The 19604-nt window shown below is 42.7% G+C and overlaps 3 protein-coding genes across 6 annotated transcripts in view; 2 read left to right on the top strand and 1 right to left on the bottom strand.

The window, feature by feature from the left end:
* The window catches only part of LOC139573996 (adenylate cyclase type 3-like), a 32644-nt gene extending 27661 nt beyond the window's left edge, over positions 1-4983 (top strand). For both annotated transcript variants that reach the window (XM_071398059.1, XM_071398060.1), the window contains 5 exons: positions 959-1105; positions 1305-1418; positions 1768-1894; positions 1999-2123; positions 2607-4983. In XM_071398059.1, the coding sequence (XP_071254160.1) occupies positions 959-1105; positions 1305-1418; positions 1768-1894; positions 1999-2123; positions 2607-2789 (696 nt within the window). In that variant the 3' untranslated portion in view covers positions 2790-4983. The remainder of the gene's footprint in view (positions 1-958; positions 1106-1304; positions 1419-1767; positions 1895-1998; positions 2124-2606) is intronic.
* Positions 4984-5726: 743 nt separating this feature from the next.
* On the top strand, positions 5727-19549 carry LOC139573993 (WD repeat-containing protein 26-like). 3 transcript variants are annotated; one of them, XM_071398043.1, is made up of 14 exons: positions 5727-6415; positions 7276-7375; positions 7569-7625; positions 8306-8442; positions 8824-8921; positions 9741-9897; positions 11893-12031; positions 12202-12342; positions 12586-12705; positions 12819-12964; positions 13067-13145; positions 13247-13376; positions 13693-13887; positions 14664-19549. In XM_071398043.1, the coding sequence occupies exons 1-14, from the start codon at positions 6123-6125 to the stop codon at positions 14735-14737; spliced, it is 1866 nt and encodes a 621-aa protein (XP_071254144.1). In that variant the 5' UTR covers positions 5727-6122; the 3' UTR covers positions 14738-19549. The 3 variants fall into 3 exon arrangements, with proteins under 3 accessions (XP_071254144.1, XP_071254146.1, XP_071254147.1); XM_071398045.1 differs by having other exon boundaries at positions 14654-19549; XM_071398046.1 differs by having other exon boundaries at positions 6294-6415; positions 7280-7375.
* On the bottom strand, positions 17611-18348 carry LOC139573994 (uncharacterized). Its single transcript, XM_071398047.1, has one exon. It carries the CDS (start codon positions 18346-18348, stop codon positions 17611-17613), a length of 738 nt encoding a protein of 245 aa, XP_071254148.1.
* Positions 19550-19604: the final 55 nt, after the last annotated feature.

Below are 19604 nucleotides of genomic sequence, written 5' to 3'. Positions count from 1 at the left end.
GTTTCTGTACCAAATATTAAGTTCTGCTTTTCTGATGTATCAAATACTTATGTCATGCAATAAAATGCAAATTAATTACTTAAAAATCATACAATGTGATTTTCTGGATTTTTGTTTTAGATTCCGTCTCTCACAGTTGAAGTGTACCTATGATCAAAATTACAGACCTCTACATGCTTTGTAAGTAGGAAAACCTGCAAAATCGGCAGTGTATCAAATACTTGTTCTCCCCACTGTATATTTATTTATTTAATGGATATGACAGTTATTTAATTGTCATGATGATCTTCATCCATAACCATCGGTTATATGGTAATTGTGCCAGCCCTATTAACTACATAGGTTTTAAGGCAGTCAATGTGAAGTGGGACCAATACATGTTGAGAAAGAGGTATCAATCACGGTCACTGTGTGCGGTGATCAGCCCCCATGTTATAACAGTGGTAATATCAAGGCACAAGGCGAGTCCCAAATGCAGACACAGGAGGCAGATGGTTGGAGTCTTACAATGTTTATTAATCCAAAGGGCTAGGCAAGAGAATGGTCGTGGACAGGCAAAAAGGTAAAAACCAGATCAGAGTCCAGGAGGTACAGAGTGACAGACATGCTCGTGGTCAAGGCAGACAGAATGGTCAGGCAGGCGGGTTCAAAGTCCAGAAACAGGCAAGGGTCAAAACCGGGAGGACTAGAAAAAGGAGAATACAAAAAGCAGAACGGGAAAAACGCTGGTTGACTTGGAAACATACATAACGAACTGGCACAGAGAGACAGGAAACACAGGGATACTGGGGAAAATAAGCGACACCTGGAGGGGGTGGAGACAATCACAAGGACAGGTGAAACAGATCAGGGCATGACAGGTAAGGTTTGTTTAGCTATTGCAATGGTTACAGCTAGAGTTATACTATTGAGTTATCTATGTCTACATCTGTTAATCTGAAATATATGCCCCTTCCAGGAGCTGTACAGCCAGTCATATGATGAGATTGGGGTGATGTTCGCCTCCATCCCCAACTTCTCGGACTTCTACACAGAGGAGAGCATCAACAACGGGGGGATTGAGTGCCTCAGGTTCCTAAACGAAATCATCTCTGATTTTGACAGCGTAAGAAGCTCATGAATGCATCATTTCATTTTGTGACTTGTAACAGTCATGCAAATGGTGGAACTAGCTTGCTATAACAATGGAAGTACTGTATGTTATTACTCCTTATTCCTGATGCATGCCACTGTATAGGAATTAAAGATGCTGCCTAACACTTTGAGACTTGACCTTTCAACCCGTGACCTTTAACCTCTGACAGCTCCTGGACGAGTCTCAGTTCCGCTGCATCACCAAAATCAAAACCATTGGCAGCACCTACATGGCAGCATCAGGTGTCACTCCCAACGTCAGCAATGGCTACGCCTGTCTGAAGGTCAGCTCATTACCATGGTCATCAGCCAATGGGTCTGGGTCAGGGGAGGCTTAAACTAGCCGTGTAAACTATATTATGTAAACTCCTATAGTATTACATAATCATGTGAACTCCTATAGCTAAACAGCAGAACTCCTGATGAACTCAGTCTAGAGCATCTTCTACTGTTTGTGGTAGCAGGTCAGAAATGTGATCTAGAGCTTTAGTACTGATCTTTTACAGAGGATATGTTCATTTTATGGGTGATGATGATCGTAGTGGTGGCGGTGGTGGTGATGGTGATCAAATTAATTCACTTAACTTGATGATGGTGATGAAGATGGTTAAGGTAGAGGGCTCTGTTGTGCAGAAAGAGGAGCTGACCGACAGAGAGCGCTGGCAGCATTTGGCAGATCTGGCTGACTTTGCTCTGGCCATGAAGGTCACGCTCATGAACATCAACTACCAGTCCTTCAACAACTTCATGCTACGCATAGGTCAGTGCTAACCTTTCAGCCATATATTTTAAGGTGAGAGGAGAATGGAGAGCGTGTCCTAGTTTTGTACTGCATGCATATCATGTATCCCATCCTCTCCCCAGGTTTGAATAAAGGGGGGGTGCTGGCAGGAGTGATTGGTGCCCGGAAGCCTCACTATGACATCTGGGGCAACACTGTGAATGTGGCAAGTCGCATGGAGTCCACAGGCGTCATGGGTAACATCCAGGTAAGGCCTCTCCATACAGGGTGCGACGAGATGCAGGATGTGATAAGTAGTGAGGTGACAACCAGACAATCAGTTATAGCTGTAGCGCATTGGCCCTTAAGGTCGTTGATGTACCTGATTTCTGGTGAGGACTGAGCAGGAGCACTTGATAGCCAACAATGCTTGATACATTGCAGTCACCTGCAAGATCTCAAAACCACATATAGCAATCTGATACCTGACTGCACAGTCGATGATGTGGCATGAAACCATTGGTTGACTGAAATGTAGTCTGCCTGGAATGCAGCCATTGTCTCACAGATGGCTATAATAACATAAGAATAATCCTACTTTGTTTGATTACTATTTAGATCGTGGGATTTGACATCAGGGAATATCTTTAAGTGGCTTACCAAATCTGGGCAGAAAACACATGTGTTGGCTGATTCTGTATGCATACGGAGATTCATCACCTAAAATTCAATGTGATTCTGCTTCCCCCAGGTGGTGGAAGATTGCTACCACATCTTGAAGGAGTACGGATTCCGTTTTGTGAGGAGGGGACCCATCTTTGTGAAGGGGAAAGGAGAGCTGCTTACCTACTTTCTGAAGGGTAGAGAAAAACAGGGATCCTTCATCAACGGCTCCTTGGTCACCCTGCCACACCAAGTGGTGGACAACTCCTGACCTGCGTGTCAACGCACACAGAAACACAAACGCACACACATAATCAGAAATATACATTCTAATGTATAAGTGAGATCTGAATTAATGCTTATACCAACACTCCATCTTTCAGAATTACAAAGTATGTAAGAGGATATGAACATCTTGCAAAGAGAGAAGATTTGTTCCGCCTCCCCTACCCTGCCTGTTCAAATAGTTTTTTTGCAAACTACAAAGCTTTTCAAAATAGTGCTCAGCTACTTGCATTACAGACTTATGAACACATATCACGCTACTGTATAGTCACACATATTTACACACATTTTTAGACAAACACTCTTCAGACACACATCGTCTGACAAACACACATTCATGTATTCACTACAATGCCATCACTCAAGCCAGATGCAGCCAGGCTGTTGGACTAAATGCCTCATTTTGAATACTTTCCCCCTTTTAAAAAATACTTTATATTTGGAAAATGATGGATTTCATTGTGTTTGTTACAGTATCTCCAAACTGCTTGGAGATGAAGATGACCTGAGATGGTAGAGTGTTTGAAGGTTAATGCAGAGTGTGTGTGTGTGTGTGTGCGCGCTGAATAAGCCTGCAGTGAAAGTGTTCTTTCTCACTTTTTTTCCGATCCGCAATCAAGTAATGTTGCCATGCCCTCTTTCTGTTTGCTATGAATTTGGAACACATGCCTTCTCAGTTCTCTGCTCTTCCCCCCGGGCTTACATTGGCACATTTCACTTCTTTACGGCATCTGAGGCTATTCTGACAGTGGGTACAGAACCCAGGTGTGAGTCCTCAGGTGTGAAATTGGAGACAGGTTGAATGTTTTTGTGTTTTTTGGAGGCATTGCAGGTGTGTGCATGCATGTTGTAAAGCAAGTGATTGAGTGATTCATGGTATTTTAGAGTTTGTGGTCACCGGGTCTTTGTGAGTAGCTGACACCTGTGGCCATTATGGGTATTCCGGTGGGTAGAAATGCAGTGCCCTGAAAAGGTATTTGCCCCTTTTTGGGGTTTTCTCTATTTTTACATGTTTTTGATACTGAATTAGCAGATCTTCAACCAGAATCTAATATTAGATAAAGGGAACATCAGTTTACAAATAACCCAATTTTTTTTACTTATTTTATTTATTTAAATAACAAAGTTATGCAACTGTGTGAAAAATGAATTGCACCCTTACACTCAATAACTGGTTGTGCCACCTTTAGCTGCAATGACTGCAGCCAAATGCCGCCTCTAGTTGTTGATCAGTCTCTCACATCGCTGTAGAAGAATTTTGGCCCACTCTTGCATGCAGAACTGCTTTAACTCTGGGCCAAAATTCCTCCACAGCGACGTGAGAGACTGATTAACAACTCCAGGAAGCGTTTGGTTGGAGTCATTGAATCTAAAGGTGTCACAAGCAGTTATTGAGTGTGAGGGGCAATTACTTTTTCACACGGGCATTGGGTGTTGCATAACTTTGGTTATGAAATAAGTATGTAATTATTGTGTTCTTTGTTCACTCAGGTTCCCATTGTCTAATATTAGGTTTTGGTTGAAGATCTGATAATATTCAGTGTAAAAAAAATATGCAAAAGTAGAGAATTAAAAAGGGGCAAATACTTTTTCACAGCACTGTATGTTTGTTTGTTTGACTGTATGTAAGGTGGATATGTGAACAGTATTGCAGATGCGGGTGAGTTTCTTTTGCTCGTATTGTATCCCCATCAGTGTCTTTTCTCCAAAATTGGATGAAAGTGCAATAGTTTATTCTTCTACAACCCTCTGTCCTCGCTTGCCCCTTACACAAATTAAAACATTGCTGGCCCTTTATTTAATATTTTTATAACTAAGTTTCAATCATTCTGAGATTATATTTAAAGTGAAGGGATAAAGGACTAATGAGTCTGAGTTGTACATACAGTTTACTGTTCATTAAATTAATTTATTGCAGATGTCAGGGACGGATTTCCTTTTTTAAACCAATGTAAAAGTGCCAATGTTGAAGGAATGGCTTTGGTCCCTGAAAATGTGGCCAAAATGCAGGTCTTTGCTGTTTCTCGATTTGTATTTTAAAGAACCTCAGGCTTGGGAATAAAATGGCACTTTGAATGGTCTGTAAACTATCTGTGTTTGAGTTTAAAGAAAAGTTAATAATGTATTTCTTTTAAATTATTTGTCATTTTCAAGTGTATTGATTAAAAAAAGAATTTGAACCATTGTCTCTAATACTTTCTTTATTCAGTGTGTTTTGGGTAAGTTTGTTGTCTCCTCTTTGGATAGCATAAAGTTGTCGCGTATGTGTGAGAGTGTGATGTCTGATCCATTGCATGCAGAAGTTGCAGAACCTAATGAGCACAATATGTTGAAAAGACGTTTCAACTGATTTTGCTTACTGAGAAGAGTTCCCCTTTTTGATGTAGCTTGAAAAAAACTTAGAGGGGCAACCTGCAATTGAACTTCCATTTTTAGAATTTTAAATTAATGATATATACGGGTATATAATAATAATCCATTGATTATTGAAGAATATAACATATTGTCTCATGAGCTTAGGTCAATTGTCATACTCCACCAGAACTGAAAATATAAGCTGTTTTACTCCAATGTTTGTAAACAATGTAATTTGAAACGAAAGCTGTATAGCCTCAACTTGTTAATTCTATAATTTTGACGTCATGGATGGTCAGTCCTTGCATCCATAGCTCTGTATATGAATTTGAGAGTGGTTGCGTTTGGTTACAGTGGTTACATACAGCAGCAGGACGGGCCTTATTGTTAGAACTGCAGATTTACCCTTTTATCGTAAACAACTTATAATTTTCCCGAGATATAATTTATCAATAAAATATAAAACAAATACATATACATTTAAAAATATATATTAACTTGTGAAACAAACAAAGTTCAGTATGAACTTCAAGGGCACCACCTATGGACTACCCGGACACAAGGGAGTGTCGGAATTTCCGGTGACGTCACTGCGTCTCAATATCCATAATGGGTCTGCAGCTGTCTGGAGAGCAACAATAACAAGAGAAGCTCAGCGATAAAACGAGTTATTGTCTCATCTCTGACACCTTTGCTAGCCCCAACTTCACATCATTCTGTCACCAACACTCTTGGTGAATTAACTCTGGCCTCCGCTTCCTCCGACTCGGAAACCGGCGGAGCGTCGCCGCCACCGCTGAAGAAATACCGAGCTTCGGTGGCGGAGGGAGCAGGGGGGCTTGGGGCTGCAATTGGGTCAGCGGCCCTGTCTGCAGTTGTGGGGATTTTAACTTTTCCCAATTCACCCGTTGCTCCTATCATTCGATTCAATCCGCACAGGGTAGCCCACATCAACATTAATAACATGCAGGCCAACGGGGCAGGGCAGGGTCAAGATTCGGAGCTGTCCTGCCTAAACAACAGTGCGCAAAACGGAGAGTCGTCCTCCGCCGGGGAAGCTCACACTAACGTTAATGGACTGTCCACAACAAACAATGGGAACTCTGTCAGTAACAACGACGGTATCCCAGCCCCAGCAGCATCCAACAACACCGTGTCTTCGGATGCAAACTCCGTGAAAAAGAAGAAATGTCTTTCTCAGTCAGAGGAAGATGTCATTAGACTTATAGGGCAACATTTACACGATTTAGGACTTAAGTAAGTAACGTTAGCTAACGTTCGCTTCCTAGCTAGCTGTCAGCTGATGCTAAATCATGTCCTTCATAATAAACGCGAATAAAGCAAGTCATCATGTTGACAGCGACTAGTTCGGTGAGATAAACAGAGGGGTTTTGTAGAGGTAAATGGAATACAGCACGGGTCCTTTAGAAAATTGAGGGAGAAAGATGGCCCATTATTGCACAATTTAGCTCGTCTTGGTAGGAAGCTAGCTAACGTTAACTGTTACTTTGGGGTCCAGAAATGGGACTTCATGAAATGACAAGAACATGCAGTTTTCTCGTTAAGTTACCTAAAGAAACAACACTTCCCTAATCATCAGCCATATGCATACTTATATATTTTTAAGTGTAATTAAAAATATGCTCATAATGATATTACTCTTGGGAGTTGCCAAGACCATGGAATCGGTCAAATCTAGTCCATAATGCTTTGAGAATGTTTGGTTACTCGATAGTATTTGCATGTCAATCAAGCCACAAGGTCACGTGAAATCGATCTGTTTTCGTTAAGAATTTTGAAAATTGAACGGTCACAACATTTGCCTCCAACGTTAAAGATATGTCTACATATTTGATACAGCACAAGTCGAATTGTTTAGGACTTTGGCAAGTCATTGATAAAGATACAATGATCAGGCATTGTGATGTTATACTTGACCAAGTAATAAGTTAGTAAACATGATTCAAATTAATTACTTTTTTATAACTTGGTCAGGACTCTGACAAAATAAGAAATTGAACAAATATTTGTGTTGAATATATGTACATAAAATAATGCTATTTGCAAATACTTTGTATTTCTCCTTTGCAAGTTCTCACCCTCCCCCTCTCATCTAGTCAGACAGTGGACCTGTTGATGCAGGAGTCTGGCTGCAGACTGGAGCATCCCTCTGCCACAAAGTTCCGCAACCATGTGGTGGAAGGAGAGTGGGACAAGGTGATGAAACCATTTTAGATGTTTTTATTTTTAATCATCTAACCTTAGAGGTACACAACACATCTATTCTACTTGTTGACTTATTTTATACATTTCTCTCAAACTTTTTAAACAACAATTTTGCTTATTAAGTTGAAATGTACAGTAGTTAGAAAACAAAATAACCTGTGTCACTTTTTTTGTTTGAATATAGGCTGAAAGTGACCTGAATGAGCTAAAAGCATTGATGCATTCTCCAAGTGCTATTGTGGTAAGCCCAACAGTGCTACAGTTAGTGCTGAGTGATTGGTGCATTTTGAGGTCGGTTTTGATTATATATAAAAAATAAAAAAAAACGTTTAAATTCTTGTTTTTTAACATTAAATGCATAAATGCTGTACTACAGAATAAAACAATGAATTACTGCTTATCACTTATTAACCATAATCTATACACATTTAATAAAATATTTCAGTTGTTTTGTATGTTACATTTGTTTTAGGCCTATTTGATTGCTATTATTTCATTCCACGTCATCATCTCATCTCTATAGAGCTGATGCTTATGCTGTCTGACAAAATCACTATTTTAGTAGTTCTTCACAGTAATAAATAAGGCATACTTTTATGACTGCTACCAACTATCAATCTTAGATTATGTATTTACAGATAGCGATACCACACAAAGCAACTGCTCTCTATCCCTATTGATTGTGTGTTCTTCTGTCTCTTGATTATGGTCATTGTAGGTAATTACCATGTTTTCTGCCCCAAACTATGTAGAATATTGGCCTGTTGTAAAATCCCTACTACATTGTGCAGTTCGTAGTAGGATGTGTGGGCTACATTTGCTGTAAAATAGACAACCATTTTGAAATGTTTTAAGATGCATGTGCTTAACTCATAATGCACTCATTTTCCTCCCCTGTCTGTCTTATTTTCTCCTCTATAGCGGATGAAGTTCCTGCTCCTGCAGCAGAAGTACCTGGAGTATCTGGAGGATGCCAAGGTCCTGGAGGCGCTGCAGGTCCTGAGAGCTGAGCTCACTCCCCTCAAGTACAACACAGAGCGCATCCACATCCTGAGCGGGTAGCTACCTCTGATCAACAGTCCTAATGCCTTACCACACCCTAAAGAAATGGCCTAGATCACAGAGATATAGCTAAGCCTTTTTTGAAATTGAAACCGCTGTCACTTGTAGTGCCTTTTAAAACTAATTTGATCCACGTCCATTGCAATGTGACAACTAACTATTCCATCAGTGAGGAGTGTTTGTGTTGGAGTACAGCCAAATCCTCATTCAGTATGGTCGATGGTATGGATTTGTTAACGACACATTTTTTTGCTCCTCTTTGAATTTTAGCTGATTTTGAGTTAGACAGGGAATCCCATTATTCTAGCTGACTGTCTCCGTGGTGCTGGGGGCGAGTCCTGCAGGGCAGCCTAATAATGATGTCATCTATTTCCAAGGTACCTGATGTGCAGCCATGCAGAGGACCTGAGAGCAAAGGCAGAGTGGGAGGGCAAAGGCACTGCCTCCCGCACTAAACTCCTGGACAAGTTACAGAGTGAGTGCCATCTTGCACGCACACGCACGCACGCGCACACACGCACGCACGCACGCACGCACGCACGCACGCACGCACGCACGCACGCACGCACGCACGCACACACACACACACACACACACACACACACACACACACACACACACACACACACACACACACACACACACACACACACACCACATCCTCCCATTCAGCCTTCCCCCCCTGGTTTTAAGATGAGTGCACCTTTATTATCAAATGAATTCCTCTTGTTGTGTTCTGAGAATATGAAATATACTTATTCATGTCACCGAGGGAGAGAGGGAAATGTATAACGTTTACATTCTGTCTGGATATGTTATTGTTAGCCATCAGGGATCCTATGGGAGGAGAAAAGACACAGTCTGGTACGAGTCAACATGACAGCCGTGAGTTGGGGAGGAGTGAGCACTTTGGGGCAGAGGTCAGGTCAGATGAAGTGAGGAAGAACGGATATCACTAAGGTTCTGTCTAGCAACCGCGATGCATTGGCTGTTCAGATGTGTAGGAGACTCAGCATAGGAGAAAGGGTTCAATATCAGTGCTTATGTGAAAATGTTTGGTTTGAGCTTTATTAAGCGTCCGTGAGTTTTAATAGGTTCATGTAGAACCTAACACTCTCCAGATTAGAAACAGAATTGATGGTCTTTAAACACATATTTTGTTCCTCTTCTTTTCCGAGTGACATTTTAAGAAGAGACTTTCTTTTAAACAATGTATCTCTCTCCCTCTATCTTTGTTCCCCTCATTCCTATCTTATCACACTGTGGCTCATTCCCTCCCTTCTCCTGTCTGCAGCGTACCTGCCTCCCTCTGTGATGCTGCCTCCGCGCCGGCTGCAGACCCTGCTGAGGCAGGCTGTGGAGCTGCAGAGAGAGCGTTGCCTCTACCACAACACCAAACTGGACAGTGGCCTGGACTCTGTGTCCCTCCTCCTGGACCACGCCTGCAGCCGGTAAGGCTCTTCACTCTATACTCTGTCTATATTTGTCTGTCCTTTCTGTGTTCATTCCCTTAATTTGGCTGTCAAAATTGCCTTGCCTTAGACCGTAGCTGTAATGGTCTTACTTCCCAGTAATAGTTTGTTTTGCTTCTATTGTGGTTATGTCACAAGATTGTATGTATAGATCATATGTATTCACGTGCCATTGACTAATGTTCATTTTCTGACGGTCACATTTTCTAACTGGGTAGGAAATTAAGTGCTTCCTTTAAACCAATGCTAAAACCTTACCGCATTGTCATTATCTGCCCTGGTTTAAAAATATATACACTGCTCAAAAAAATAAAGGGAACACTTAAACAACACAATGTAACTCCAAGTCAATCACACTTCTGTGAAATCAAACTGTCCACTTAGGAAGCAACACTGATTGACAATAAATTTCACATGCTGTTGTGCAAATGGAATAGACAACAGGTGGAAATTATAGGCAATTAGCAAGACACCCCCAATAAAGGAGTGGTTCTGCAGGTGGTGACCACAGACCACTTCTCAGTTCCTATGCTTCCTGGCTGATGTTTTGGTCACTTTTGAATGCTGGCGGTGCTTTCACTCTAGTGGTAGCATGAGACGGAGTCTACAACCCACACAAGTGGCTCAGGTAGTGCAGCTCATCCAGGATGGCACTCTAGTGTCCAGAGCATGGAGGCGCTACCAGGAGACAGGCCAGTACATCAGGAGACGTGGAGGAGGCCGTAGGAGGGCAACAACCCAGCAGCAGGACCGCTACCTCCGCCTTTGTGCAAGGAGGAGCAGGAGGAGCACTGCCAGAGCCCTGCAAAATGACCTCCAGCAGGCCACAAATGTGCATGTGTCTGCTCAAACGGTCAGAAACAGACTCCATGAGGGTGGTATGAGGGCCCGACGTCCACAGGTGGGGGTTGTGCTTACAGCCCAACACCGTGCAGGACGTTTGGCATTTGCCAGAGAACACCAAGATTGGCACATTCGCCACTGGCGCCTTGTGCTCTTCACAGATGAAAGCAGGTTCACACTGAGCACATTTGACAGACGTGACAGAGTCTGGAGACGCCGTGGAGAACGTTCTGCTGCCTGCAACATCCTCCAGCATGACCGGTTTGGCGGTGGGTCAGTCATGGTGTGGGGTGGCATTTCTTTGGGGGGCCGCGCAGCCCTCCATGTGCTCGCCAGAGGTAGCCGGACTGCCATTAGGTACCGAGATGAGATCCTCAGACCCCTTGTGAGACCATATGCTGGTGCGGTTGGCCCTGGGTTCCTCCTAATGCAAGACAATGCTAGACCTCATGTGGCTAGAGTGTGTCAGCAGTTCCTGCAAGAGGAAGGCATTGATGCTATGGACTGGCCTGCCCGTTCCCCAGACCTGAATCCAATTGAGCACATCTGGGACATCATGTCTCGCTCCATCCACCAACGCCACGTTGCACCACAGACTGTCCAGGAGTTGGCGGATGCTTTAGTCCAGGTCTGGGAGGAGATCCCTCAGGAGACCATCCGCCACCTCATCAGGAGCATGCCCAGGCGTTGTAGGGAGGTCATACAGGCACGTGGAGGCCACACACACTACTGAGCCTCATTTTGACTTGTTTTAAGGCCATTACATCAAAGTTGGATCAGCCTGTAGTGTGGTTTTCCACTTTAATTTTGAGTGTGACTCCAAATCCAGACCTCCATGGGTTGATAAATTTGATTTCCATTGATCATTTTTGTGTGATTTTGTTGTCAGCACATTCAACTATGTAAAGAAAAAAGTATTTAATAAGAATATTTCATTCATTCAGATCTAGGATGTGTTATTTTGGTGTTCCCTTTATTTTTTTGAGCAGTGTATATTAGGTACCCACACTAGCTGGGTAGAACGTTCAGGGTGATAAGGTCTATTCCTGGAATTAACAAAACCTTATTCTCTCCTATATATTCTCTCCTATATGTCCTCTCTCCCTGACGTCTGAGTGTTGTTATCTACAGGAAACAGTTCCCTTGCTACACCCAGCAGATCCTCACCGAACACTGCAATGAAGTGTGGTTCTGCAAGTTCTCCAATGACGGCACCAAACTGGCCACGGGATCCAAAGACACCACAGTCATCGTGTGGCATGTCAACACAGTAGGAACCTTTCTCATTACAGATGAACCATTATCACGCTGATAAGTGTATCAGGTTTTAGTAAACAGAGCATATAAGAGAGGGGGTTTCAAAGGGGTAGCGGAGGCGGGAAGATGTGAACTTTGGGGGAAATTATTAGCTGAGGTGATAACTGTGCTGCTGATTGACAGGAGAGTCACCAGTTGAAGCTGATGAAGACTCTAGAGGGCCACGCCTACGGTGTCTCATACCTGGCCTGGAGCCCTGATGACACTTACTTGATTGCCTGTGGCCCCGATGACTGCTCAGAGCTGTGGCTGTGGAATGTACAGGTAACGTTGGATTTACTTTTTATCCAGAAAGCTTGCTGTTGGAAAGATCAAAAGTCCTCTACAAAGTTCTATTTGTCAATGATTGTGTTGCGGGTAAATTAGAGATGACTTCCACATCTCACTCTCACCAGGATGAAAATGGTAGTTGTTATTGTCATGTTATTACTAGGCATTAAAAAAGTTTAACGTTTTTTTTTTAAAGTCCTCCCTGCTCACTCACCCATGTCTCTTGTCATTGGCCAGACGGGTGAGTTGCGGACAAAAATGAGCCAATCACACGAGGACAGTCTGACCAGTGTGGCTTGGAATCCAGACGGCAAACGCTTCGTCACCGGAGGCCAGAGGGGCCAATTCTACCAGTGTGTGAGTGTCTTCCATCAGGGTGTGACCTGTCTGTCTCAGCATAAGGGCAGATTGAGCTATTGTGTGTGTTGGGACGAATCAGTGCATTTAGGTTGATATAACCTTATCCCCAGGATCTGGATGGTAACCTGCTGGACTCGTGGGAAGGAGTAAGGGTTCAGTGCCTGTGGTGCCTGGGTGACGCTCGGACCGTCCTGGCATCAGACACACACCAGCGTATCCGTGGTTACAACTTTGAGGACCTTACGGACAGAAACATGTGAGTTAGTCCCATCCATTGTCATATCTAATCATTGTTTCTATATGCACGAGGCCCATCCTGTGCTTATACAAGTTCTGTGTTTGTGCTGCACTTCCACAGAGTCCAGGAGGACCATCCAATCATGTCTTTCACAGTTTCAAAGAACGGGAGGTTAGCTCTGCTGAATGTGGCTACTCAGGTGAGTGGTTTGGCTTTTCTTTGGGGGGGGGGCGGTTGGTTTGGTCAGGATTATGTCGAGCTGTCTGAGAGTACACCGGTCAATATTTTGTCTGTCTGTAGGGTGTGCACCTGTGGGACCTACATGACCGGGTGCTGGTGAGGAAGTATCAGGGTGTGACACAGGGCTTCTACACCATCCACTCCTGCTTTGGAGGACACAACGAAGACTTCATCGCCAGTGGGAGTGAGGGTAAGGCCACGTCCTCTTCTAGTCGATGTGTCCAAATTATGCTTTGACATTACTTTCAGTATTATTTGTTAACCTGTCAGTATAACCACACTAACTCACTCACACACCAGGGCTGTTTATTAGCTCATGCAACGGAAAACGTTTTCAAACAGTTTGCAAAGGAAAATTAACATTTATTTTTGTAAGGCCAGGTAGTCCCTCCCTGTTTGTCTGTTTTCTTCCATTTGTTGCCTAATGAACATGACCCAGGATAAGGTAGAGGCGAATGTTTAACACTCACATGGTCTGGTTTATACTGTGTGTCCTCCATCTACAGATCACAAAGTGTACATCTGGCACAGGCGCAGTGAGCTGCCCATCGCAGAGTTGACAGGTCATTCACGTACAGTGAACTGTGTGAGCTGGAATCCTGTAGTGCCCGGTCTCCTGGCCAGCGCCTCAGACGACGGCACCGTCCGAATCTGGGGGCCCGCCCCTTTCCTTGATGTCCAGGACGCTGAGGGGCTAAACGGTACGGATTTATTTGACTGGTCATCATACTTTAACTAGTGGCCTAGAGCCTTCTTTATATCTGCCATATGTTTTTGGGTTCAGTGTCTATTATTACCATAGCCTCTACACTGTAATTATGAGACAAAGTGGTGTAAAATACAATTTCAAAGGTTTTTAAGTCTTGTGTAGGGGTGGACCAAGAAGTTAAGGTAATATACATGCAAGTGCTCTTCTATAATTAACTCTACATACGGCATTGTTGGGAGATTTGGAAAGCCATAATCAATCAACAGTATAATTGTACTTTGGGTAAAACTGTGTATCTTTAACATACAATCTGTAGATCCTATAGGATTAGACAGGTTCAGAATTTATGTGATACAGCACAGTTGAAAAATATATGGCACATGGAAATCATACGAGGGCAGTTTACGGCAATAGGTGGGATGGACTGAGAGTAGCTGAGGGGTGGTTTTAAAAGCTCATGTTCTATAATAGTTATGACTGACAACGTAATGTATAAATAAGTACTATTCTATATAGATGTAATGCATATAAAAATATCATTATTTTATTCTTGCTATGTAACTACTGTAAAAAAAAGAAAAAAAGAAAGAAGTGGCATCTATGTAAAACGTGTGTAGACTACATGTAACAAGAAAAAAAATAAAAATAAGAACAACGTTTATTTTTGTCATCCGAAGAAGGGGATGGGCAAAAATAAATGTTCAAAAAATATACAATAAATGAAAATGCTGTTCTGTTTCTCTCTCTCTCCCTGAAAGAATGTTGTAGCATGGACAGCTGATGATGACCTTGGAGCAGAAGACACTACTTCTCGAATCCAGGAGAAAAACACTAAACTCTAACGAATGAAGCAGAGAAACTATTGCGTTTTGGCAGCTGCTTTCTGAAGGTTTGGCTCTGGTCTGGGGCTGTGCTCCAGCGGAGGGTGATAACGTCACACACACGGAGATGTCAGACAAATCACTTAAATTAACTGATTACCAAGCAGCCACCTTGACTGACCTCCCACCTCCTCTTACCTGTGTGGCTCACAGTGTCTGATGTCTGTTGCACCTCCTGTGTTCAGCCAGGCCCCATCCTCTTTCGTCTTGGAGCTAACTGCCACCTTTCACCTGCCTCGTCGAGAGTTTATTATTTATTATTGATAGTATTATTTATTGTCATGATTAGTACGTTGATATATAGAGAGAGGGCTGTAGTGGTGGAGAGTGGTAAGGGTATATACAGTGCTGTGAAAAAGTATTTGCCCCTTTTTAATTCTCTACTTTTGCATATTTTTGATACTAAATGTTATCAGATCTTCAACCAAAACCGAATATTAGATAAAGGGAACCTGAGTGAACAAATAACTCAACAATTACATACTCATTTCATAACCAAAGTTATGCAACACCCAATTCCCCTGTGTGAAAAAGTAATTGCACCCTTACACTCAGTAACTGGTTATGCCACCTTTAGCTACAATGACTCGAACCAAACGCTTCCTGTAGTTGTTGATCAGTCTCTCATGTCGCTGTGGAGGAATTTTGGCCCACTCTTCCATGCAGAACTGCTTTAACTCGGCGACATTTGTAGGTTTTCAAGTCTTGCCACAACATCTCAATTGGGATTAGGTCTGGACTTTGACTAGGCCATTCCAGAACTTCAAATTTGTTGCTTTTTAGCCATTTTCATGTAGACTTGATTGTGTGTTTTGGATCATGTCTTGCTGCATGACCCAGCTGCGTTTCAGCTTCAGCTCACGGACGGATAGCCTGACAATCTCCTGTAGAATTCTCTGATACAGAGCAGAATTCATGGTTTGTTCTATTAAGGCAAGTCACCCAGGTCCTGAGGCAGCAAAGCATCCCCAAACTATCACACTACCACCATCATACTTAAGGTTTTTATTGTGGAATGCAGTGTTTGGTTTTCGCCAGGCGTAATGGGACACATGTCATCATAAAAGTTATACTTTTGAATCATCTGTCCATAGAACATTCTTCCAAGAGTCTTAATGAAAGTCCATGTGCATTTTGGCAAACTTGAGTCAACTTTGTGAATAAGGGTCCCGTTATGTCTAGCGAAAACCAAACACCACAGTAAGAAACTCATACCAACGGTCAAGCATGGTGCTGGTAGTGGGATGGTTTGGGGATGCTTTGCTGCCTTAGGAGCTGGACGACTTGCCTTAATAGAAGGAACCATGATTTCTGCTCTGTATCAGAGAATTCTACAGGAGAATATCAGGCCATCAGTCTGTGAGCTGAAGCGCAGCTGGGTCATGCAGCAAGACAATGATCCTAAACACCCAATCAAGTCTACATGAAAATGGTTAAAAAGTAACACATTTTATGTTTTGGAATGGATTAGTCAAAGTCCAGACCTAATCCCAATTGAGATGTTGTGGCAGGACTTGACAAAAGCAGTTCATGCTTGAAAATCCCAAAATATCGCTGAGTTAAAGCAGTTCTGCATGCAAGAGTGGGCCAAAATTCCTCCACGGCAATGTGAGAGACTGATCAATAACTACAGGAAGCATTTGGTTGCAGTCATTGCATCTAAAGGTGGCACAACCAGTTAAAGAGTGTAAAGGGGGCAATTACTTTTTCACACAGGGTAATTGGGTGTTGCATAACTTTGTTAATAATGTTTTTTGTAAACTCGGGTTCCCTTTATCTAATATTGGGTTTTGATTGAAGATCTGATAACATTCAGTATCAAAAATATGCCAAAAGAAGGAAGGGGGCAAATACTTTTCACGGCACTGTATATCTATGTTGTTCTTCCAACAGGAAAGTCATTTTTTATTGGTTTATTCATTGCCTCTAATAAACCTCAATGTATATGAGATTGGGGTTTTCACACGGTGAAATAATGACGTATTTGGTTCACCTCAAACTTTTAGCTATTTTTAAATGACAGGACTTACAGGCATTTTAACTGAATCGGATGGATATAAAATCCACAAATCTAAGTGAATCTTGGAGATGCTTATATGGTTATGATTATTACATTTGTTTAGTGTTTTTTAACACAGTAAAATACCCTTTTAAATTGGATGTAGCTTTGTTTCCCCAAAGGATGGGATCGTGAGATTGATGTGCATGTTGCTTAGGCCTCACTGCTGCCAGAAGAAACCATTTTGACCACCTGTGGTTCATAGCTAAATAGCATTTGATTATATGGTGGCTATGCTCTTACTCTTCAGAGTCCATGCTAGACCTAGTGAAGCACGTGCTGAGGCTAACTTTCTAATGGGAATGTTTAGGAGGTTATAAACTGAGCAAAAAAAGAAACGTCTCACTGTCAACTGCGTTTATTTTCATCAAACTTAACATGTGTAAATATTTGTATGAACATAACAACATTCAACAACTGAGACATAAACTGAACAAGTTCCACAGACATGTGACTAACAGAAATTGAATAATGTGTCCCTGATCAAAGGGGGGGGGTCAAAATCAAAAGTAACAGTCAGTATCTGGTGTGGCCACCAGCTGCATTAAGTACTACAGTCCATCTTCTCATGGACTGCACCAGATTTGCCAGTTCTTTCTGTAAGATGGTACCCCACTCTTCCACAAAGGCACCTGCAAGTTCCCGGACATTTCTGGGGGGAATGGCCCTAGCCCTCACCCTCCGATCCAACAGGTCCCAGACGTGCTCAATGGGATTGAGATCCGGGCTCTTCACTGGCCATGGCAGAACACTGACATTCCTGTCTTGCAGGAAATTACGCACAGAACGAGCAGTATGGCATTGTCATGCTGGAGGGCGATGTCAGAATGAGCCTGCAGGAAGGGTACCACATGAGGGAGGAGGATGTCTTCCCTGTAACGCACAGCATTGAGATTGCCTGCAATGACAACAAGCTCAGTCCGATGAAGTTGTGACACACCGCCCCAGACCATGATGGACCCTCCACCTCCAAATCGATCCTACTCCAGAGTACAGGCCTCGGTGTAACGCTCATTCCTTCGACGATAAACGCGAGTCCGACCACCACCCCTGGTGAGACAAAACAGTGACTCGTCAGTGAAGAGCACTTTTTGCCAGTCCAGCGACGGTGGGTTTGTGCCCATAGGCAACGTTGTTGCCGGTGATGTCTGGTGAGGACCTGCCTTACAACAGGCCTACAAGCCCCCAGTCCAGCCTCTCTCAGCCTATTGCGGACAGTCTGAGCACTGATAGAGGGGTTGTGCATTCCTGGTGTAACTCGGGCAGTTGTTGCCATCCTGTACCTGTTCCGCAGGTGTGATGTTCGGATGTACCGATCCTGTGCAGGTGTTGTTACACGTGGTCTGCCACTGCGAGGACGATCAACTGTCCGTCCTACCTCCCTGTAGCGCTGACTTAGGCGTCTCACAGTGCGGACATTGCAGTTCATTGCCCTGCCCACATCTGCAGTCCTCATGCCTCCTTGCAGCATGCCTAAGGCACGTTCACGCAGATGAGCAGGGACCCTGGGCATCTTTCTTTTGGTGTTTTTCAGAGTCAGTATAAAGGCCTCTTTAGTGTCCTAAGTTTTCATAACTGACCTTAATTTCCTACTGTCTGTAAGCTGTTAGTGTCTTAATGACCGCTCCACAGGTGCATGTTCATTAATTGTTTATGGTTCATTGAACAAGCATGGGAAACAGTGTTTAAACCCTTTACAATGAAGATCTGTAAAGTTATTTGGATTTTTACTAATTATCTTTGAAAGACCGGGTCCTGAGAAAGGGACGTTTCTTTTTTTGCTGAGTTTAGTTGTGGAGAGGTCAGGTAGTGGAGGAGGAATTGCTTAAACTTGCTGTTTGAACTGGGTTGTATCACCCTTAACAGCAATGGGGTTAACTGGGTTTTCCTTGACTTGATTTGTGTCCACCATTGTGCTGTTTTCATTTTACCTCCATTTCCCTCATCTTTATCGCTTACATTTTTGGTGTATCCACTTTTTTTCTCTAGCTGTGGTGAAATTAGCATTTATTTGCTGCTTTGTTTGTTTTTCCTTTTCCTGATTTATGTATTCAATACAGGCTGACATAAAATGTCTTTGAAAAAACTTGCTTATCTGTTTATGGCTCTTGTTAATTTTGTTACTATAGTTTTCATTTGTTTCTCATTTTCCCTGTACTATCATTGGCCTCTTCAAACATTTAACATGTGTGTATCAGATAATTCTGAACATGTACAAATTGTTCCTGTTGGACAGTCAAGCAAAATAAGCTTTTCTGATGTTATGGCATGTATAATGAGATCGTGTAAGAACAGCGTATAGGCTAAGCATTTTTCTGTGACAGATCTCCCCTGCATCAGGCGAGCACCTGCCCACAGGTCATTACAGCCACCACCAGCTTGTTCTATTACAGAAGACTGATCGATATAAAAATATGTATACACACCTCAGTACAGGTCGAACACGAAAACAATCACAGATGTGTTCTAGGTTCAGCTTATGCAAGTTGTTCTTTTGAGACGTACCTTATTTTGGGGCTTCTTATTTCCTTCTCCTTGCTGTAAATGCTTGGCGAGGTGAGAAGCCATTATTAGGTTTGTTTGTTAGCAGCTAGGTTCGGAAGAATCCGTTTTGCATTTAAGTGTTATTACAAAAAGTGATTGTACTGTTATGTAACGTTGTGTAGGAGAAGTTATGTATGCATATTTTCAATAAAGCATTCAGGGTTTTAAGACCGTGAGTGATGGCTTTAATGATTAGCAGCTTACGAGAAACAGTCACGGAAATTA

This window comes from Salvelinus alpinus, chromosome 4, assembly GCF_045679555.1.
Source record: "Salvelinus alpinus chromosome 4, SLU_Salpinus.1, whole genome shotgun sequence".
Taxonomy (NCBI): Eukaryota; Metazoa; Chordata; class Actinopteri; order Salmoniformes; family Salmonidae; genus Salvelinus; species Salvelinus alpinus.
Note: the sequence above shows the minus strand (reverse complement) of the source record. Positions and strands in the feature narration are given on the sequence as shown.

Coding starts and splice junctions, on each gene's coding strand:
- LOC139573993 (XM_071398043.1), top strand. CDS start 6,123: ATGCAGGCCAACGGGGCAGGGCAGGGTCAAGATTCGGAGCTGTCCTGC. Junction 8,443..8,823: donor CGCATCCACATCCTGAGCGG/GTAGCTACCTCT, acceptor TCTATTTCCAAG/GTACCTGATGTGCAGCCATG. Junction 12,965..13,066: donor GACCTTACGGACAGAAACAT/GTGAGTTAGTCC, acceptor GCACTTCCACAG/AGTCCAGGAGGACCATCCAA.
- LOC139573994 (XM_071398047.1), bottom strand. CDS start 18,348: ATGCCCAGGGTCCCTGCTCATCTGCGTGAACGTGCCTTAGGCATGCTG.